At 31.3% G+C, this 20,348-nt stretch overlaps 2 protein-coding genes and 1 long non-coding RNA gene across 10 annotated transcripts in view; 1 reads left to right on the top strand and 2 right to left on the bottom strand.

The window, feature by feature from the left end:
- LOC111717632 (proteoglycan 4) overlaps nucleotides 1–10,930 on the bottom strand; it is a 14,414-nt gene extending 3,484 nt beyond the window's left edge. Inside the window, exons 1-10 of one of the 7 annotated variants that reach the window (XM_023493146.1) lie at nucleotides 10,832–10,930; nucleotides 8,194–8,288; nucleotides 6,902–7,014; nucleotides 6,652–6,699; nucleotides 3,901–5,814; nucleotides 3,464–3,517; nucleotides 3,100–3,209; nucleotides 2,229–2,236; nucleotides 2,120–2,170; nucleotides 440–492 (exon numbers count right to left, since the gene is read on the bottom strand). In XM_023493146.1, coding sequence (XP_023348914.1) covers nucleotides 440–492; nucleotides 2,120–2,170; nucleotides 2,229–2,236; nucleotides 3,100–3,209; nucleotides 3,464–3,517; nucleotides 3,901–5,814; nucleotides 6,652–6,699; nucleotides 6,902–7,014; nucleotides 8,194–8,288; nucleotides 10,832–10,872 — 2,487 coding nt within the window. In that variant the 5' untranslated portion in view covers nucleotides 10,873–10,930. Of the gene's footprint in view, nucleotides 1–439; nucleotides 493–2,119; nucleotides 2,171–2,228; nucleotides 2,286–3,099; nucleotides 3,210–3,463; nucleotides 3,518–3,900; nucleotides 5,815–6,651; nucleotides 6,700–6,901; nucleotides 7,015–8,193; nucleotides 8,298–10,831 lie in introns of those variants that run through there. The other 6 variants (XM_023493131.1, XM_023493137.1, XM_023493149.1 and 3 more) reach the window with 6 other exon arrangements.
- A 301-nt stretch (nucleotides 10,931–11,231) lies between these two features.
- Nucleotides 11,232–15,524, top strand: LOC111717748 (uncharacterized). Its single transcript, XR_002768893.1, has 4 exons — nucleotides 11,232–11,847; nucleotides 12,252–12,326; nucleotides 13,454–13,534; nucleotides 14,342–15,524. It is a non-coding gene; the product is annotated as an uncharacterized LOC111717748 (long non-coding RNA).
- Nucleotides 15,525–15,687: 163 nt separating this feature from the next.
- Nucleotides 15,688–20,348, bottom strand: part of LOC111717731 (solute carrier family 35 member G1) — a 28,416-nt gene continuing 23,755 nt past the window's right edge. For both annotated transcript variants that reach the window (XM_023493207.1, XM_023493214.1), the window contains 4 exons: nucleotides 20,215–20,309; nucleotides 18,050–18,083; nucleotides 17,762–17,804; nucleotides 15,688–16,320 (listed from right to left, as the gene is read on the bottom strand). In XM_023493207.1, the coding sequence (XP_023348975.1) occupies nucleotides 16,226–16,320; nucleotides 17,762–17,804; nucleotides 18,050–18,083; nucleotides 20,215–20,309 (267 nt within the window). In that variant the 3' untranslated portion in view covers nucleotides 15,688–16,225. The remainder of the gene's footprint in view (nucleotides 16,321–17,761; nucleotides 17,805–18,049; nucleotides 18,084–20,214; nucleotides 20,310–20,348) is intronic.

Genomic DNA, 20,348 nt, shown 5'->3' with positions numbered 1-20,348 from the left:
GGAGGGTCGAACCTAATTTGTTTTAAATGACAAGAACATGTTATATAATAGAACAAGAACATGTTATATAATAGAACAAGAACAAGTTATATAATAGAACAAGAACAAGTTATATAATAGAACAAGAACTCGGCACACACATGTTAAGCACAGACTACAGAGCCAAACATGCAAAAAATTAAAAACAAAAAACTTTTTTCTTTTTTTGACTTTTATTCCCTAAAACACTGCTTTCATTTTGAAAAAAAAAATCGACACGTGGAGGAAGCCCTCCCCCTCCTTTGAAAACTCAATATAGTTCCCTTCCCCTATAAAAGTGCTAGTTGCGCCCCTGGCTTAAAGTAATAAAAAAATCTTAGATTTTGTAAACTTCTTGCCTCTTGGTCCCTCTCCTGCTAAATTTTTATATTCTAACTTTTAGAAATTAAAAAACAGATTCCTGAGGAGTAGGAGATGGCAAGTTATCAAGAAGAACCCTGTCCGAGTACTCCTCTTAACACAATGATGTTAATACGTGAAAAAAATATTGTTTTTTAGTCCCTACATTAAACAGACCGATTTACAACGGTACTCTTTATATCCTAGTCTGATCAAGGGAAGGGGGAGGGGGGGGGAGGTTTGAAGAACAAAGCTATTTTTGTTTTTGAAGCCTAAAAATGTAAACAGGGGTTTGCAAATTTATGCTGCAAAAACAATGGAGTAAATTGTCTGAATCACTTTCTAAGATAAAAATGACAAAATCTAGTTCTCATTGTTAATCAGATAAAGAAAGGTTAATCAGATAAAGAAAGGTAAATCAGATAAAGAAATATTAATCAGATAAAGAAGGGTTAATCAGATAAAGAAAGGTTAATCAGATAAAGAAAGGTTAATCAGATAGAGAAAGGTTAATCAGATAAAGAAAGGTTAATCAGATAAAGAAAGGTTAATCAGATAAAGAAAGTTTAATAAGATAAAGAAAGGTTAATCAGATAAAGAAAGATAAATCAGATAAAGAAAGGTTAATCAGATAAATAAAGGTTAATCAGATAAAGAAAGATAAATCAGATAAAGAAAGGTTAATCAGATATAGAAAGGTTAATCAGATAAAGAAAGGTTAATCAGATAAAGAAAGGCTAATCAGATAATGAAAGGTTATTCAGATAAAGAAAGGTTAATCAGATAAAGAAAGGTTAATCATATAAAGAAAGGTTAATCAGATAAAGAAAGGTTAATCAGATAAAGAAAGGTTAGTCAGATAAAGAAAGTTTAATCAAATAAAGAAAGGTTAATCAGATAAAGAAAGGTTAATCAGATAAAGAAAGGTTAATCAGATAAAGAAAGGTTAATCAGATAAATAAAGGTTAATCAGATAGAGAAAGGTTAATCAGATAAAGAAAGGCTAATCAGATAAAGAAAGATTAATCAGATAAATAATGGTTAATCAGATAAAGAAATATTAATCAGATAAAGAAAGGTTAATCAGATAAAGAAAGGTCAATCAGATAAAGAAAGATTAATCAGATATGGAAAGGTTAATCAGATAAAGAAAGGTTAATCAGATAAAGAAATATTAATCAGATAAAGAAAGGTTAATCAGATAAAGAAAGGTCAATCAGATAAAGAAAGATTAATCAGATATGGAAAGGTTAATCAGATAAAGAAAGGTTAATCAGATAAAGAAATGTTAATCAGATAAAGAGAGATTAATCAGATTTGATAAGGTTAATCAGATAAAGAAAGGTCAATCAGATAAAGAGAGGTTAATCAGCTAAAGCAAGATTAATCAGATAAAGAAAGATTAATCAGATATGGAAAGGTTAATCAGATAAAGAAAGGTTAATCAGATAAAGAAAGGTTAATCAGATAAGGGTTAAGAAGGCACTGCACTGTGAATCGGATAATGCCACCTGAGATTTAATAAGACAAGAAAAAATTGATCTTTAGGTTGACATGCAATTAAAGGTTAAAAATGAAACAATAATGATAATTAATAATAAAAAATTAACTGTTATAAATAATAATGATAAAAATGATTATAATAATATTAATGTTAATCATAATAATTGTAATAATTATAATAATATTAACTAACAATGATGTCAATAATAAATATTATAAAAACGATTGTAATTTTTACCCTGCTCGATACCAATTTCATAGGGGTCCATCAAATCTTGCCCGTATTCATCTGTTAAAACAATTCCAAATAAAACATTTTCATTCTAATTATAAATGTTCTTATTTACCTAAGGTCCTTTAAAGAAGTCTTACTATCAAGATCTGTCTCAAATTATTCTGAAATTCTTATCATTTCTTATATTTAAATCACTTCAAATTGAATTCGAAAATCTAGATCTCACATACAAGGATACATGTCAAAAACTCCTGAAATGTCGTCTTGAAATTCATTTAAAAGTTTATGACAGCTGTTATGCTTTATTGTTGTTCTGCGCATGAAGAAAGCTGCTCATATGTTTGCAGCTTCGAAGGGTTGAATACAATTTATAGAAATATATCCAAATATGTCCTTATTGTGTGTCCTAATTTGTTTCATATTAATTAAGAAACTCCTTTTTATTTCAAGGTAAATTAACAGCCCTGAAATATGCAGGATAGCTTTTTAAATAGAATATTCGTCATTCAGCGGCATTCGATCATAAATGGTTTGAGAATAGGACATTTCAAAAACTTCTGTTATGTATCCATATATCTGGGATTCACAGTATTATTTACGCTTTGTAGAATAAAGTACATAAAATAGAATAATTTCCGGAACTCTTTTTTTATGGATAGTGGCCACCATTCTTTTATGTTAGTTAGCCCTAACTTTAAAAACCCATCTCGTGCTTGTTAAATGAAAAAATTTTATTCGCTATATTTCTCTTTTTGTTGGTTGTTATATTCTAAATAATTAAGTCTATGCCTTAACAATATCTTCGATGAATTTTTGCTTTTTCGAATGTCACTATTTCATTTACTTAGATAAAATGTTTTAAAAAATAACCGCTCTGTGACAATTATAGGATTTTTCTTTTTAAGTTTGAATTTTTGCTTCTTTAGTTATTTGGAAAAAAACTCTATCTGAACTCTTCTCTACAGAAATATATAGTCACTTACTTTATGGGTGGCTCAGTAGTACTGTTTGTTGAATTCATACCAGCTGTTACAATTGGATCAGCAGTAGTACTGTTTGTTGAATTCATACCAGCTGTTACAATTGGATCAGTCTATTTGATAAAAAATAATATCAGATCTTTTAAAAAATGGATCAGTCTTAAAAGGTTTGTCCACGCTAAATTGAGTTACTTTTTCTATAACAAAAAGTATCATGAATGCTTCCCAAAAGCACCATTTGAATCTTCTTTTCATATGGATAACAGGTATTGTTGGAATCGATGGTTGTATTTTCAAATAAGTGAGCTTTACAAAATTAGGCAGACAGCCCCCTTAATAAATGCTTCTTGGTTAAAAATACTAGTACCTTACCAGGCTGGATTATAGGAATTCCTGCTCTTTCAGAATTTACTCCTTCAACCTAAAATTGAGACTTTCTCATCTTTAGAAATCTTTAACGGGATTGTCAATGTAATTTAAAGTAACTCGTCTTTTAAAGCATGATAACATAAATGCTCACCAAAATATTTGAAATCAGCCAAGTGTTGGTTTTTTCTTATATTTTAAAGAAATTTCTCAAACTCTAGATAGTGCACCATAAGGTTCATCTACAATTTCATTGGAAATTCTGTAAGTTTGGTTTCACTTAGAGCTTTTGGTTATAAAGCTCAATGACAATTTAAATGAGAAAAAAACATTACAATGATAATTTATGACCGTCTTAAATCAAATGGAAAGACATTCTTTTTTCAAATAATGTAAATTTTGTTATTATCAAATAACCCCAAAAAACTCAGTACCTACCGGTTCATTAACAGAAGTTGGAGGCTTAAAATCATCAAGTGTAGGAGTTGCACTGATCTCAGTAAATGTAGCTTCTTGAATAGCATCTCCTGTCTTGGTTTTTAATTGTTTTGGTTCAAATTCTTTGGTCTTGTTGGGCTGTGTATTATTTAAACTTGTAATCTCCTCAAATGTAGCCACTTCAATATACTCCTCTGTACTTCTTGGTTCTAAAAATGTGGGTGAAAATAACTCATTTCTAATTGGAGTTGTGGAAGAATTACCAGAACCATTGGTAAAATTCTTAGGAACAAAATTTTGTGTTCGGTTTTCATTTCCTTGATCCCGGTAATCAAAAGTTGTGGGGTAAAATTCGTTTGTTCGGTTTACATTTCCTTGATCCCGAAAACCAAAACTTGTGGGGTTAAAATTATTTGTTCTGTTTTCAGTTTCTTGATTCCGATATCCAAAAGATGTGGTGTAAAATTCATTTGTCCTGTTTCTGCGATCTAGAGGGTTAAAACCATTTCCTCTGGTTCTAGGATTCCGGGTAGTAAGATTATTTGTTCTAGGAATGGAATTCTGCGGGATAAAGTTTTTTCTTCTTGGTCTGGGTTTACGAGTGTTTCTTGTTCTAGGTTTACGGGTGTTCCTTGTTCTAGGTTTACGGGTGTTCCTTGTTCTGGGTATAAAGGTAACACTAGTTCTGGGCGGCCGAGTGACAAGATCATTTGTCCTTGTTATGGGTTCCCTGGGGCTGAGAAACCTTGGATTAAAGTTCTCTTTCTGTGGGACATTTTTTTCTTGTGGTGTTGATGGGGTGGAATTAATTGTGTTTGGAGTAAAATTTGGATCTAGTAGAAGAGAGGGTTTAGTATTTTCCATATTCTGAATAAACTTAGGATCAAACCCCTGTCTCCTGTCAGGAATCTCATCTATTAGATTTGATATGTTTGAGTTTGAAGGTGTGGATGTTGCAGTTTTATTCCTGTTAAAGAAATTTGGATCAAAAGCTTCCTTCCTGTTTTCATTGTAATCTCTTGGCACAGTTTTATTTAAATCAGTAGAGTTATCTCCTGATGGAACAGTGAAGAAAGAGGGGGTTGATGTCGAAATATTTTTGGGTTTAGTAAAATTAGGATTAAATCTTTCAGTTCTTCTATCCTTTTCTTTTGGCCTTAGTGTAGTTATTGGAGTCAGATCTCTAGGTAGAGGGGTTGATATCCCTGAATTTGGAGTTATACCTTTTGGGGTATTATTGTCAGGGTCAGTCCCAGTTGTTTCTGCAGAATTTGTGGAATTTTCATCATCTCGGTCAAACAATGAAGGTATAAATTTTTGTGTAATTCCATAATCCTCATACCTATTAGTTTTATCTGTGGTTGTGGGAAATGAATTATTTGAATCTTTGAGGAGCGAAGAGGGTTTAAAGAGTGTTGAAGTGGTTGATGCCTCAGGAGCTGGTTCTTCACTTGGAGGTTGGGTAGGTTCTTTACTTGTAGGTTGTGAAGATCCCTGAGTTGGAGGTCTTGCAGGTTTTTCAGTAGGAGGTTTTGAAGGTTCCTCAGTTTCTTTGTTAGGAGGTCTTGCAGGTTTTTCCACACGTGGTATTGCAGGTTCTTCCATAGGAGGATTTTCAGATTCTTCAATAGGAGAGTTTTGGGGTTCTTCAATAGGAGAGTTTTGGGGTTCTTCAGTTGAAGGTCTTGTTGGCATTTCTGTAGAAGGTTCTGCAGGTTCTCTAATAGGAGGTACTTCAGTTTCTTTGATAGGAGGTCTTGCAGGTTCTTCAACAAATGGTCTTGAAGGTCCTTCCATTGCTGGTTCTTCATTAGGTGTTCTTGCTGGTTTGTCAGGAGATGGGAATGGTTCTTTTATAAAAGGTGTATTAGGCACATTAGTTAAAAGATTGCTTGAATTTGATGTACATTTATTCTGAAAATAAATAGGGAAATTTAGAAAATTGTCAAACTTACAAATCTGCAATAAATTAATCGGCAAATTTAGCTGTTAAATACATTTATCAAATAAGCTTCCTTTTGGCTTGCCTATCGAATTACTATGAAATTAGAATATAATTATGAATTTGATGTCCAACAACGTTATGGTAAATGAAAATATATCAAAACACTGAAATTATCATGATTAATTAGAAATTCTTTTATAATTGAAACTTGCAATAAAGTTCCACAACATTAGTTATTTAAAAAGATGGGCATGATTTTTGTAATGAGCAAAATTTTTGAGAACGAACAGAATTTTTCTTCGTAAAGGGGAAAATGACTTAAAGTGTTTGAAAAACTTGAGAAAAATATCTGGTTTTACTGAACAAACTAATTATCTAAAAGATTTGGAAAACTATAGTTTTTTACAGAATGAATGAATTTTTTTAAACAAACCTTAAAAAACGACAGTTTTTTAAAAGAAAATTTTTTTTTGAACTGAATTTTGAAAAAATTTACTGAACAAATGATTTTATTGAACAAACAATAAGTGAGAAGAAAAACAAAATAGATGAAAAATGAATGATAATTTTGAGAATGAATGAAATCAAATGTTTTTGAATTATTGAAAAAAAATGAAATAGGTCGTTCAGAAATGATGAGTGAACAAAATGAAAAAAGTTGAAAGTGCCCATCTCTAGTTATTCAAATTCATAATATTTGAAAAAATGATTAATATCAAAGATAGTTGTAAATTTTTAATGTTTGATTCCTTAGCTCAAATTTCTGATGTTCAGAATGTAATAATTACTGACTATAAAATAATTACCCCAAAATCAAAAGCATTGTTTAGCAGTTCTTTGAGTTTCTCTGGTGCCTTAATAAAACGAATAGATTTAGATACAATTAGTTTCAAATATGTGACCAAAGAACAATTTATACCAATCATTCATCTTAAACCTTTTAAGCTTAAAAATATGAAAGCAATATTGCCAATTGCAATAATTTTTGAGGCACGTTTCATTCTTAAAGGTTTATTTTAAGGTAACCTGAAAAAAAAACTATAGATCTAAATATACCTTTGTCATTTGAATAGTAGTGTTCATATCATAACTGATAAAGTTGATTGCATGTTTTATTTTTATTCCGTTTTCAGGGCTTGCTGCTGGTAAACTCATTTCTAGATCATCCACTAAACACATAATAAACATTATAAAAATTACACTGCAATGTTCTTGTAAGTTGAACATTTCTTCTGTTAAAAAGTAATTTAACAAATTTTTATCCTGGATATAGCCCATTTCACCGTTTATAGGCTGGGGTCCATATCATTCCATCTAATACGATCCCAAATGTTGATTGATTGATATTAGGGGCAGAAAATTACCATGTTGTTGTTGCAAACAATTGGAAGTATGATACTGCAGAATGTTTACTGAAAGTGGTGTTAACTTTTCTATTTATCATAAGTTATCTCTTATATTAATTACTGAAATTTACATCATTTAACACCCCAAATGTAGTACACACACACAAAAAACTTGCCAAAGTTCACAATGACAAAAGAACGTGTATTTTCATGCCCATAAATGTACTTTCAACCCCGATTCCATGTGGGATCAGAAATGGAATTATGGACCCCTGTTTCAAGGTTTGGAAATAAAAAGGTCCAGAGGTATTCTGCATAAAACGGGTGAGAATGTGCACACTCTTATCAGGCTGGTGCTGCAATGAGTGCATATTATCAAAACAGTGTTTGGAATCCAGTTTTATAAGAACTTTTAAATACAAAAAACAATAACTTTTATCTTGAAGGATTCGATGATTACGTAATAACTGAAATGATAAATATGTTTTGTAATGAATAATGATCAATGTCACCTATTTGTGCATAATTTTGCATATTTTTCTTTTTTTCATTTGTAAAACTATATATTCAAAAATTTATTTAAACAAATTTAAACTACACCATTTATATATGTATTTATATCTTTGTGTGTGAATAAATCTTTATGATAATAATTGGCTACAAATAAGATGAGAGACTCAACTCAAAAAAAATAATCCCAACATATATTATGGGCCTTACACCAGCTTATTACTAAGAATAATTTTTTACAAGCGTAAAACTGTTTTGGGTATATCTTGGCTTCAATGACTGGACTCAAGATTAAGTGGAAAAGCTTTTAAATCTTTGTTTGACGTCTTAAATTGGAAAAAACAGTCCATTTCTGGCACCAGTGAGTTATTTTGAAGTATTAAGAGCTGTAAACGTGAAAGTTACTCGACTGAGAAAGTCAGATTTCAGATTCAGTTTTACCCTCCCCGTCATTTAAACCTTGGACTGAGTTTAAACTGTAAAATAGCTGACCTAGATCAATGATGCAAATCCTTGAATGTTGTTGGTGCTGAGCTTGTATTCGTTGAATAAGATTATCTAACTCCAGTTCCTGTGAGGAGACCACCCGACATAAACAAATATACTCATATCATTCATTGTACAAAACAACTGATTACTTGACACTAGGTTCTCCATTGTTTACGAATCAATTAGGATTTGTGATTGTGAAGGCCTTACAAAACTTTCCTAAAGCTGTTCAGAAAGTTAAACCATAAAAAAACTTTCGGAAATGCAAGGATGAGAAAGTTAAAGCTTGTGGGGAGTAGTTAGTTTCTTATCACGGTGGTCATTTTTGCAAAATATTATTTGCTAGTTCTGTTTTTAAAAGAGCCATTTAATGCCATAAGTAATTTTTCAAAGTGCACTTTTGCTATACATAATTTTTTCCGTGTATTATTTTGTGTATTTTTTGATAATATGTCTTTGGTAGTGTCAACTTTGGTTTGGGCATCTTGGCTCTAGGGATTTTCTCTTTTCTGCTCTAGTCGCGGTTCCCAACAGCAAAAATTACCTTTCTAGGTGTTTGTAACAAAAATAAAAAAGTAATAAAAGGAAATAAGAAAAAAAGGTTAAGTTCCCTAAAAATTATCAATACCTTTTATGATGAAATTATGTAAGAAAATTATGCCAATTTGATGAAGCAGCATCATTATGCTTAAATGGTTTAATTCAAAAGTGTTATGGTCCCCTTTTATTAGCCTTTATTATATCATAACGTTGAAGTGGCAACTATTAAGTATTAAGTATTTTTTATTAGCCTTTATTATATCATAATGTTGAAGTGGCAACTATTAAGTATTAAGTATTTTTTATTAGCCTTTATTATATCATAATGTTGAAGTGGCAACTATTAAGTATTAAGTATCTTTTTCTATAAGCAAAAAGTTTTATATTTAAGAAGATTAAAGGAATAAAATAGTAAGTGAGAAATATTGCTTAAAGTTAGTCAATAAAACTAATTGCAGCGTAAAAAGTTTACAGTTATTAACATTACAAATTGATTGGACGGTTTAAATTGCTCATATTCAACTTGAATTCAAATCTATTCTACAGGGTGTCCTAATCATCTATTCTACAGGGTGTCCCAATTATCTATTTTACAGGGTGTCCAAATTTAAAGTACCTCATTCGTCTTTGATATACCCAACATTTTTCATAAAAACCTTGTAATATTAATCCACGTAAAGTACATGATCTTGGGATTTACAAAATGAGGTCTGCCATATTTTTACTTCAAAATTTAAAAAGTTTCTGAAGTATTTTGTCTTGAGATAAAATTAAACAATTTGTTTAAGATAAAAGAATCAAGGGAGGTCCATTGTACACACTTTTTAAAACAATTATCTTAGTTTAAATAATTATTGGGACACAATATCTAACTTAAAGATTGTTTAAATATGTTTTAAGCAAATAGCAAATGTTTGTATGCTCTAGAATTAGAAACTTTTAGTAAACAATTTCTCCCCCACCACATGGAATTTCAAATGACATTACTTTTGTCACCCTCGACTAAGCTTTCAGTGTGTACTGCAGGGATTTGCAGTATACTGACCGAAGAAATAGCAGAGTCTAGTAGAGAGTGTTGCAGAGTGCTATATCTGGTTTACAAACCTTTCAAAGGTTTGCCTCAGAAAAAGATATCCATGAATTTTCTTTAACAAAATTGTATTTTTTGATTGTGGTCTCTCTACAAATGTGACTTGCGGATTTCTTGATGCGAACCGATGGAATAAATTATGAGAACTAAATACGTTCCAAGCTAGCAAGACAACGACTTTTGATGAGATAGAGGTTTAAAGAGTACCGTTGTGAATCTAGCATAGGGTCACTTGAAATAGCAACTACAATCCATTTAAAGTTGAAATAGCAACTACAGTCCCTTTAAACTTGAAATAGAAACTACAGTCCCTTTAAACTTGAAATAGCAACTACAGTTCCTTTAAACTTGAAATAGCAACTACAATCCCTTTAATGTTGAAATAGCAACTACAGTCCCTTTAAACTTGAAATAGAAACTCCAGTCCCTTTAAACTTGAAATAGCAACTACATTCCCTTTAAACTTGAAATAGAAACTACAGTCCCTTTAAAGTTGAAATAGCAACTACAGTTCCTTTAAACTTGAAATAGAAACTCCAGTCCCTTTAAACTTGAAATAGAATCTACAATCCCTTTAAACTTGAAATAGCAACTACAGTCCCTTTAAACTAGAAATAGAAACTCCAGTCCCTTTAAACTTGAAATAGCAACTACATTCCCTTTAAACTTGAAATAGAAACTACAGTCCCTTTAAACTTGAAATAGAAACTACAGTCCCTTTAAACTTGAAATAGAAACTACAGTTCCTTTAAACTTGAAATAGAATCTACAGTCCCTTTAAAGCACTTGAAATAGAATCTACAGTCCCTCTAAAGCACTTGAAATAGAATCTACAGTCCTTAAAACTTGAAATAGCAACTACAATCCCTTTAAACTTGAAATAGAAACTACAGTCTCTTTAAAGTTGAAATAGCAACTACAGTCCCTTTAATGTTGAAATAGAATCTACAGTCCCTTTAAAGCACTTGAAATAGAATCTACAGTCCCTTTAAGCTTGATAAAATGTCTCACTTAAATAGAAGAAGGATTAAAGCAGAGAACTGATGTCTCATACTTCTTGAATCCTTATTCAACAACTGACTTTAATACTCGGATCCTATTACAGGCTCCAATATAAACATTATTATACATACTGTCATCTAACCATTATAATTTATATAAATATAAACTGAAAAGCCGTTCAAATGTTTCATGTTTTAACGCGTGTAATTCATGTCATAAAACAAGTCAAAATAGTAAATCTTTTAACTATTCAGAAAAGTTACAATTCTTTGTTGTTAAGCAATGTAAACATATCGAACTTTTGACAATGGCATAATTCAGATTAAATTCATGTTATGACATCATAGCCATTTACGTTTGCTTAAAGCTTATAACGAATATCACGGAATTTGAAAAAATAATGTGAAATTAATTTTATTGAACTAAATTTTCTAGATTTTTACAAAAATATTCCTTAATTGATTCATTATTTCATGGTTCAGAGATAGGGCTGGGCACATTCCAACTCTTTCAAGCCGTTTCTTTAACAGTCAGTTCCAACCGTTAAAAGAAAGAATATCATGTAATCGTTTTAAGGGAAAATGAAACGTTTGTTTCGTCAACGGTATTTTCCGTTTTTTAAAAGTTACTGTTAGTTAACAATCTCAATTTTATTAACGGTGTTAACGGAAGATATTCTGTCGGTTATGGTTGTCTTATTGCAATTAGCGTCATCAGCCTTCTAGAAGCTGTGTGAAGCACTGAAAAAGGTTGTCAAATTGTTAATGGTATAATCCATCAACGCTTGTTTGAAGGATTAACCATGTGAACGGTTTGCCAAAACTCCAAAATTTCCATTAAAAAATCATAAAATGTTTATCAAATTGGAATTCTGCCCACCCTTCACTTCAGCCATGAAGTATAAGGTTTAAAAACAGAGAAACCTGAGATTTTTTCAGATTCTGAAAGTAGACTACAAGTCTACAGGGTGTCCCACGAATCATGACAGTTGGTGAATAGTTTAAAATGTCTTCTTCCATAATTTGGTAAGTTGTTTGATACTAAAGAGACTAATAACATTTATTATATGACAGTTATTTATTTCATAAAAAGCATCTGAACCTTTCACATTTCATCCTCATAAACGAATAGTGGAAAACCCTAGATTTATGCAACTAAAATGTGCTTCCACTTTTATCTTTTGAGGTTCAAACCCTATAAATCATTGTTTATATGGTTAATTTCTTTCGATGCGTTAATTCTACATCATAAATTTGTCATATGATGATAATAAGTAAGCAGAAAAGCTTAAAACTTTTCGGGTTCCCTAATAATCTCATAAAAACTTTTGAGTCAAACGCCTTTTATCAGTCTAAACTAAACAACAAAGTTTAAATGGAATTTTCTCTAAAAGGGCTCGACAGGGATTTCTAAAAAATATACATGCTAGTTTTAGACATACTCTACTTCCAGAATCTTAAAAAAACTCGGTGTCTCTGCTTTTGAAACCTACTTCATAGCTAAGGTAAACAGTGATAGCACAAATTGTGCTGTGCTGTGCTGTGCTGTGCTGTACTGTACTGTACTGTACTAAAATGCTCTTATATAGCACATATATCTGGAATTAGAATCTGAAGAAAAATCCTTCCAAAATGTTCCTGGAGTATCAGACAATTAGCACTAACATATAAATGAACAGAAATTCTCATTCTCAACAAATTCCGACAACTTTTACAGTCGAGAACATACCTCAACTTTGCCCAGTCCTATTTAGAGATGGTGCTAAAAAAATTTTTTATTTTCCATTCAGGCGGTTTTATATATGCTGACCAAAAAACGGGATTAGCATTGGTTTACAAAATACATTACAATTATTTAAATACATGTTTTGTGGTGGAAAAAATTAAATAAAGTAAAGCAAATGCAAGAATATTTGTTAATAATTGGAAAAATATCTCACGTAACTTTTGTTTGGTGAAATATTATAGTTTCTCTATAGACATAAAGTAAAATATATTTCATTAAATCTTTTTCAATAATATCTGTGCAAATATAAAATAAAATCTGACTGAATCTAAGAACGGGGACAAAGGAATTAATTTTTAATGTATAAAAATAACGTCTCTGGGGTTGGGTACATGAACAGTTTGTTTAAAAACAAATAGCTATACAAAATGTAAATAATTTTTTATTTAACTTTTTTTTCTTTTTTTGTTAGTTTCAGCTAGTTCTCATATTTCCTTTGATTCAGCCCTAAACGTAAACATTCAAAGTTTCTTTCAAGTTCTTTATCAATAGCATTCAGAATCTTGACTTTTTCCAAAACTTTATAGACTTTGTGAATTTCTACACAACAGCATTTTTTTATAAATTCAATAACAATAGTTTCCTAAGTTACATCAGCTGCCAACAGAAATATTTGGAGTTTTTGCCATTGACGGAGATATTAAGAAATATCTAGATTATAAAAATAATTTTCCGAATGTAAAAATATAAATAAAAATATAAAAATCCAACCCTTGTTTATGGAACAAGGTAGCCAGACTAGAATTTACTTAAAATTTACCGGACTGGTTCCGTTTCTGTCGTCAATTTTCAAATTTTGGACTGTGAAAGACGACTTGTGTAATCTTGTTTCTTTGTATGTTAAAGGTTTATCCCAACAAGGAAATATCATGAGACAAAACTACAAAATAAATTTTAAATAAAAGGAGAGAGATCTTAAGATACAAGGTGAGCGTGATTAATGTCGTCTTTTTCAATATCATACTTCGTCTTTTGCAATTTTCAATCATGATAAATTTAAAATAGTTTTTTAGATTTTAGTGGAAACCATGAAAGTATACGAATTACAAATATTGAATGGACGGAAAGGGAACAAATCCGCAATTTTTTGTGTCGTAATTTCGCAATTTTAGTTCAGGTTTAATTGTTACAGCACGGCTATTAATGATTAGATCAATAGAAATAGAACAGTGAAATGTCTTCAAATGAATGGCCAGGACATTTCAAATAATGTGAAACCTTTAACTGCGTTATTTTATGACCGACCGAACAACAATTTGTATCGACTTCAAAAAAGTTGTTGAGATATTATAAAAATATTTCTAAATTGGTCAACCCGATCTTCAGAAATTTTAGGATTTAATAGAAATAGTCTATTGTAACATTTTTGCTTTTTTACTCTTTTATTATGATGAAATAAAAGTTGCATAGATTTGTTTGGCTCTGTTAGTTACAAAAAATCGAAAGAGGAAAAAAAACACGAAAAAAAATAGTTCTAAGAAGACGAAACAGATCCCACATTTTTAACATTTAACATTAAAAAACCTTTAAGATTAAAGTTTTAATTTTTAAAGGATCAGTTAAGGTAAAATTGAACAGGAAAAATAACAGGAAAAGGGGGTAATGCCTAGAAATTTTAGGCGTTGATAGCGACGAAATAATAGTTCTATCTGATGTCCCTGTCTCGATAAATTGATATATAAACTGTGTACATAACTGTACATTTTCTAACAAATAATGTATTACTTGTTTCAGGACTACTGTACAGTGTACATGCACCCCCGACCCGGAGTTCAATGATCTCCACGAAGATTCAGAAGATGCAGAAGATTTTGAGAGTTCTGAAGATGAGTTTTCGGATGAAGGAATAATCATGGACATCTCCTCTTCCGAAGACGACGATATCAATAACAATAATTAGGGATGTGATGTGAAAAAATTATGTTTGATCAGAAAGAAGATAATTAGTCTGCCACCCTTAGTCAGAGATCTAGAACTTTCGATGCCTGCAATTACCGGAATTAGATCTCTGCAGGTGTAAGCCTCCCCTTTTTTTTTACTCTTATCGATTTTTCCCCCTCCCCTTTTTTATACCGTAGCTAGGCCTTTATCATGTCAGGCCTAGTGGTACACAAATTGTCATCCCCCTGCCTGATTATTATACCTAGACCAACGTAGGCCTCCCACCCCCCTATGTCTCTACCCTTAATTGATGTTCCCCCTTTTTCGAACCTTTTTGTTTCTACCAATACAACCCTCCCCTCCCTTTTTTTATTACGCAAATACCCTTTTTCCCCCCTTTCAAAAAGTATATAAACCCCCTTCCCTCCCTTCAGGGCGTAGTGCGATACCTTTCCCAGGGGGCCTTCTTTTTTTTGCTGCTCTAGGTATTATTTTGCGTAACCCTTATTTTGAGTTAGATAATTTCCCCCTTTTTAATTAAGCCTCACTCCTCTCCTCCTCTTTATAGTAAAGTTGTTCAGTATAATCTATTTTGTTTAAGTCTATACGTATATATTAGTTGTAAGAATCGTGAAACTAGAGGTATATATATCTTTGAAACCAGATACTTTGTGATTTATATTCTTATTCTTTTCCTTGCACTTATCTTTAAAATAAATAACGTAAAGGAAACTATTATATTAAATAAGGAGTAAGAGATTTGGACAGGATCATCGACCACTTAATTTCGAGTAAAAGCAGCATTTGGAATTCCTTTTTTTCAGTTTGAAAGATTTAAATTTGATCAATTTAAAACAATTACTGGAACTTTATACGTCTGATAGATATTTAGTTTGCCCAGATAATAAGTTTGAGTTTACTCATATAATTGATAGTTCTTCTATAACTGTGTCCAAGTGACCTCAGATATTTCAAACTATGTATTTCGTTACAACTAGTATCATAATTAGAAATATTACAGGTTGAAACCATCAGGTTGCAAAGATATAGGAATTATAAAAATAAAGTTTATGGCAAAAACTCAATTAATTTTCTGACTTTTCCTCATGCGCCTCACATCTAGCCTAAAACTAAACTTATATAAAACATTGTGAATAATCTAGTTCTATAGATTATATCAAAAAAATTTTCTATTTTAGTTCCTGCACAAGTTTTATTTCCATTCAGTATAAAAGTACACAAATACCTTCTATAAAGTTTCCAATGGCACCCATACCAATCTAACTTTCATCCTTTGAACTTGGAACATATAAAACAAAATAACTTATTTTAACATTGTGCATAAGGTATCATGTAAGGCATCACATTTATTTCTTCATAGTTAAAAAATGTAGAACTGATTTGCGATAAAAGGTTATTTCTTATTTTCCGCTACAAAATTTCACCCAATTTAACAACTCAGAGGTCCATTTAATTCCATCAGATACGATCCCAAATGATGATTGATTGATATAAAGGGCAGAATTAAATTAACCATGTTGTTATTGTAAATAGTTGGAAGAGTGATGTTAAGTTGCAGAAAAATTCCATACTGCAGAATATTTACTGCAAGGGAGTGTTTATTTTCTGTATATCATAATTATCTCTCATATTATCAAAAACTGAAATTTACATCTTTTAACACCCCTTTTATACACATTTTTGAAGTGTAGTACACGCGTACAAAAAATAATGTTGTTATGCGCTTGGGACAGAATCTTCCTTTGGCTTCTTTGAAAGAAATATCTTCTTAACTCCAAGCAAGAAAATGGCACACATAGCTAGTCCAACTCCTAAAACGATAATTGTGTAAGAAGATATCCTAGAAACTACAGGGTGTCCCAATAAACATGGGAATTCAGTGACGAATACGATATCGTATTTTCAAATAATTCTTTGATATAGTAAAAGCATGATTAAGGGGGGGGATGACATTTGTAGATTGAGTTTGAGTCCTAGCCTCAGCGCTCGGCCCATAAAGTGTCATAACTTATTCAAACCCGTGGCAGCAGCGCTCGGCCCAGAAAGAGACTTAACCTCACCTAACCCTAAATAAAAGAAAGTGTCATAACTTAACCTTACACGTGGCCGCATAAATTACAGAATACAAACAGAGTAAACTTGTCCGTCTTCCCTGTTCATCTTGCGGATATAGACACATCTTTGCAGTCTTTTACCCTTTTCATGAAATAAACTCTAGCAGACATAATAATATTATGGCTTTTAAAATTAGGTATTACAATGCTAATTCATAACAAAGACGATATCAAATTCCTCACTGAATTCCCATGTTTTTTTTGGTACACCCTGTATCTAAATAGTTTATATATCGATCATTCTGGTAGAACTGGGTTAAGCAAAGTATAAATCGAGGTCCACTTAGCGCGCTTCATATCGGCTATTGCAAATCCAACCAATCAGAATCGCATAACCGATAATCTATGTATTGACTTTGCTTGTCTGTCTGTTTGTATCCAATAAGCGTAAAAATTGGCTGACCCGATCGGGTCCAAATTTAGTTTTGGACCTCACATGACCTCAGGGAAGGTTCATGGATGCTCAGAATTTCGAAAAGTTTTTATTTTTGTTAACTTAAAAAATTCACGGAAATAAAGTCGCAAAATTTTTTTTTATTAATAACTCATGGAAGAGAAAATGCTAAACGATAAAGCAATAATCATTTTGCTTTTAAAAATAACTGAAAAATGTTTCTCATGTTGTTATGTACTGTTACAATATAGACATATCCAAGGAGAATTGAATATTTAATTCTCCTTGGACGTATCTATCATTATTTTAAGCAGAGAGAAACAATTTTTGCAGAAGGATAACACATTGATATTTATGCAGCATGATGCATCTTCTATATATAATTTGGGTCCCATTTTTTTAAGGCGGTATGATGCATCTTCTATATATACACTTTGGGTCCCAAATTTTTTAAGGCAACATCATCAGAGAAAGATTGTGAGTGCTAAGAGTTACAAAAATTTGCCTCTAAAAAGTCTAGTAAAGGAATTGAGTCTTTGCCACAAACTCAGATTTTCTAATCGTTATTTCTTTGCAACCCAATGTTGTAGACCTTTTATACTATGAATTCTAATGGATAAAATAACCTAAGTTTGAAATATCAAAGGTTTACATCATCTGGTTAGTAAGATGTAGGAATTAGAAAGTTTGAGTTTGTGATAAAGCCTCAATTCCTTTGTATTCTGGAATTAAAACAAAATTTACCAATACATGTGAGAAGTCCAGGGTAGTCACCAAAAACAACGATCTGAAAAATTTTGATTTCTCTACTTAAAAAAGATGTTTTATTCAAAAGATAAAAAAAATGAAAATTCAAACTTTTTCAATCAAGAAAAGGGTTATCAGCAAAGCATGCGACTTTTCAGACCTTGTTTATCTATCAAGTTTAATTCCGCCAAAGTTGTACCAATAATCTCGCATAGATTGCTTGCTGGTGGTTTTTAAAATCCAATTCTTTTGATGACCGTTTTCTCTTTTATATAAGTTTGTTACCTGTATTGTAAATGCAACAACGATAGCTGATGATCTGAACAGAAAAAACAGTTTTATTTAAAAATGAATATATTTTGAATTTTTTTGTGTTACAATGATGATTTGATTATCATTATTCTGTATTATTAGTTATATTTTTTATATTCCAGTATATTAGAGGAATTCCTGCACTCTACTATTATCAGGCCTAAGGGCAAGGCCTTAGTCAGCAGGAATCTTGTCAGCCCTCTTCTCAGTATAAATGAAGAGTGGATGGATTAATGTGCTGCCAGATTACAACCCCTGGCAGATCAATTGAAAAACCCCTACAACTGCAACACCGAAATTTCGCAATAGAATTCCGAGATTCGATAATAACTTGCAACCCGATAATATCCTGGGAATAAAAACATCTCTTTTTTTGATATATCTTTAAACTTTAGGCTGTGGATTTAATATTTAAAATATTTTAATTATTTCTTCAAAGATTTTAAATTTTTTTCCTGAAAGAATGTATGCAGGCATAGGGTTGTAAATCGTCTGTAAACACCATCGAAAAAACAATCGTTTTTCGTTTCCTTTTATTGCTTCAAAAAACGATCGTTTTTGAACTTTTAAAAAACAAAAAGCGATCTTTTTTCAAAACTATCGTTTTGAAAATATTTTCGCTAATGAATCTGAGTTTTATGAAAATAAATTTCAATTTTTTTCAAGGAATGATAAGTTTATGAATGTTGTCTTAAATTTTTTCTGACCTCGGATTTTCCGACTAAAAAGGTTTAAAAAGGTAAGTTTAAAGATGATTGAGTTAAATACAAAGAGAATAGAATATATATTAGAGTGGAATTTACTAGAAAAATGTGTAAAACGGCCATTTTGTTGTATTGTTTCCATACTGCAGGTGTACTTCACATATTTGCGCCATATAACCTGTTGGGCCCTGGAACATTATTTTATAGAAAATCTGAAACTAATATTAAAAGAAAACCAAATTATGAAATAGACTGGTTTCATACTTGACCAATGATACTTTCACATAGACTCTATGCCTTTCACTTAACAAACGATGATTTTCCGTTATAAACATAATCAAATGTTGTTTTTTGTTCACCTAATTCATTTTATAAAGTTTATTTAACAGCTTTTAAAAATTTAAAATTTAAATAGATATTCTAGGGAACATACTGTATTAATGTACTCAACTGCATATAATTTGTGAACATTTACATGATTTTTACACTTTGAACTCCCTTTCAGTCTGAAAGGGACTGAAAAAATTCATACCGAAGGATTCTCTAAATTCCACTCTAATATATATTCTATTCTCTTTGGTTCTACACGCAAATGAATTCAAATTGAAGAAACCAAATGTATCTCGCCCCGATTAATCCAGCGTGATGCATTTACTATATAGTACCGGGAAGTTTATAGTGTACTATGGGTGTAGTCAAGGTACTAATGCAAGGAAAGATATTTGAGAGGTGTACGCATTTTTTGTACTGCAGTGTACTGTCTTTGGGCGGAAAAGTGAACACAAGACGGATGTCACAGCCTGACAGCCTATTTTCACAAAAAAAATGTCATTCTGACAAATTCAAGTTCTGGTCATAGGAAACTATTATGTGAATTTTCAAAATTATCAAAATTAAATTCTTTTATCCTCCTTGGATACTAAACGAACACTGATTCATCTATTCTTGTCTACCAAGTCCGCCCAGAGAGAACTGGTTTCAATATGTACGCAGAGTATACGCGACCGTAATTAACTTTCCTTGCATTAGTACCTTGGGTGCAGTTGTTTTCTGCACAAACTATATGTTTGATTGTACAGGGTGTCCCAATAAACATGGGAATGGAGTGATGATTTTGATATCGAGTAAGCTAGCGATACCTACTGAGAAAGCTGTAATCCTTTAGAATTTTGTCTGCTATGCTTACAATTTGTTTGTTTATGTTTTGACTGCATATAGGTTAGTAAAACAAGAAAATTACAGAATAAAACAAGAGACACATAGACACATTTTTACAGCCATTTATCGTTTTCATAAAATAAACTCTAGCAGACATAAGAATATTTTGGCTTTTGAAATCAGATATTAAAATGCTATTTCTTGGCAAACACGTTTTCAAATTTATCACTAAAATCTAATGTTTCTTTAGGATACCCGGTAAATGATGTATTTTACCTGTCCATGAGAACTATTTTGTTTGCCTGCTCCAGCTTTAACGCTAATATATTCAAGACACAGCAGGACAAAGTCACACAGGCCATAGTCAAAACCTTCAAAAATATAAACTAGAGTTAGCCGTATTCCTGCTG

The sequence above is a fragment of the Eurytemora carolleeae genome, unplaced genomic scaffold (genome assembly GCF_000591075.1).
Source record: "Eurytemora carolleeae unplaced genomic scaffold, Eaff_2.0 scaffold187, whole genome shotgun sequence".
Classification (NCBI taxonomy): Eukaryota; Metazoa; Arthropoda; class Copepoda; order Calanoida; family Temoridae; genus Eurytemora; species Eurytemora carolleeae.
Note: the sequence above shows the minus strand (reverse complement) of the source record. Positions and strands in the feature narration are given on the sequence as shown.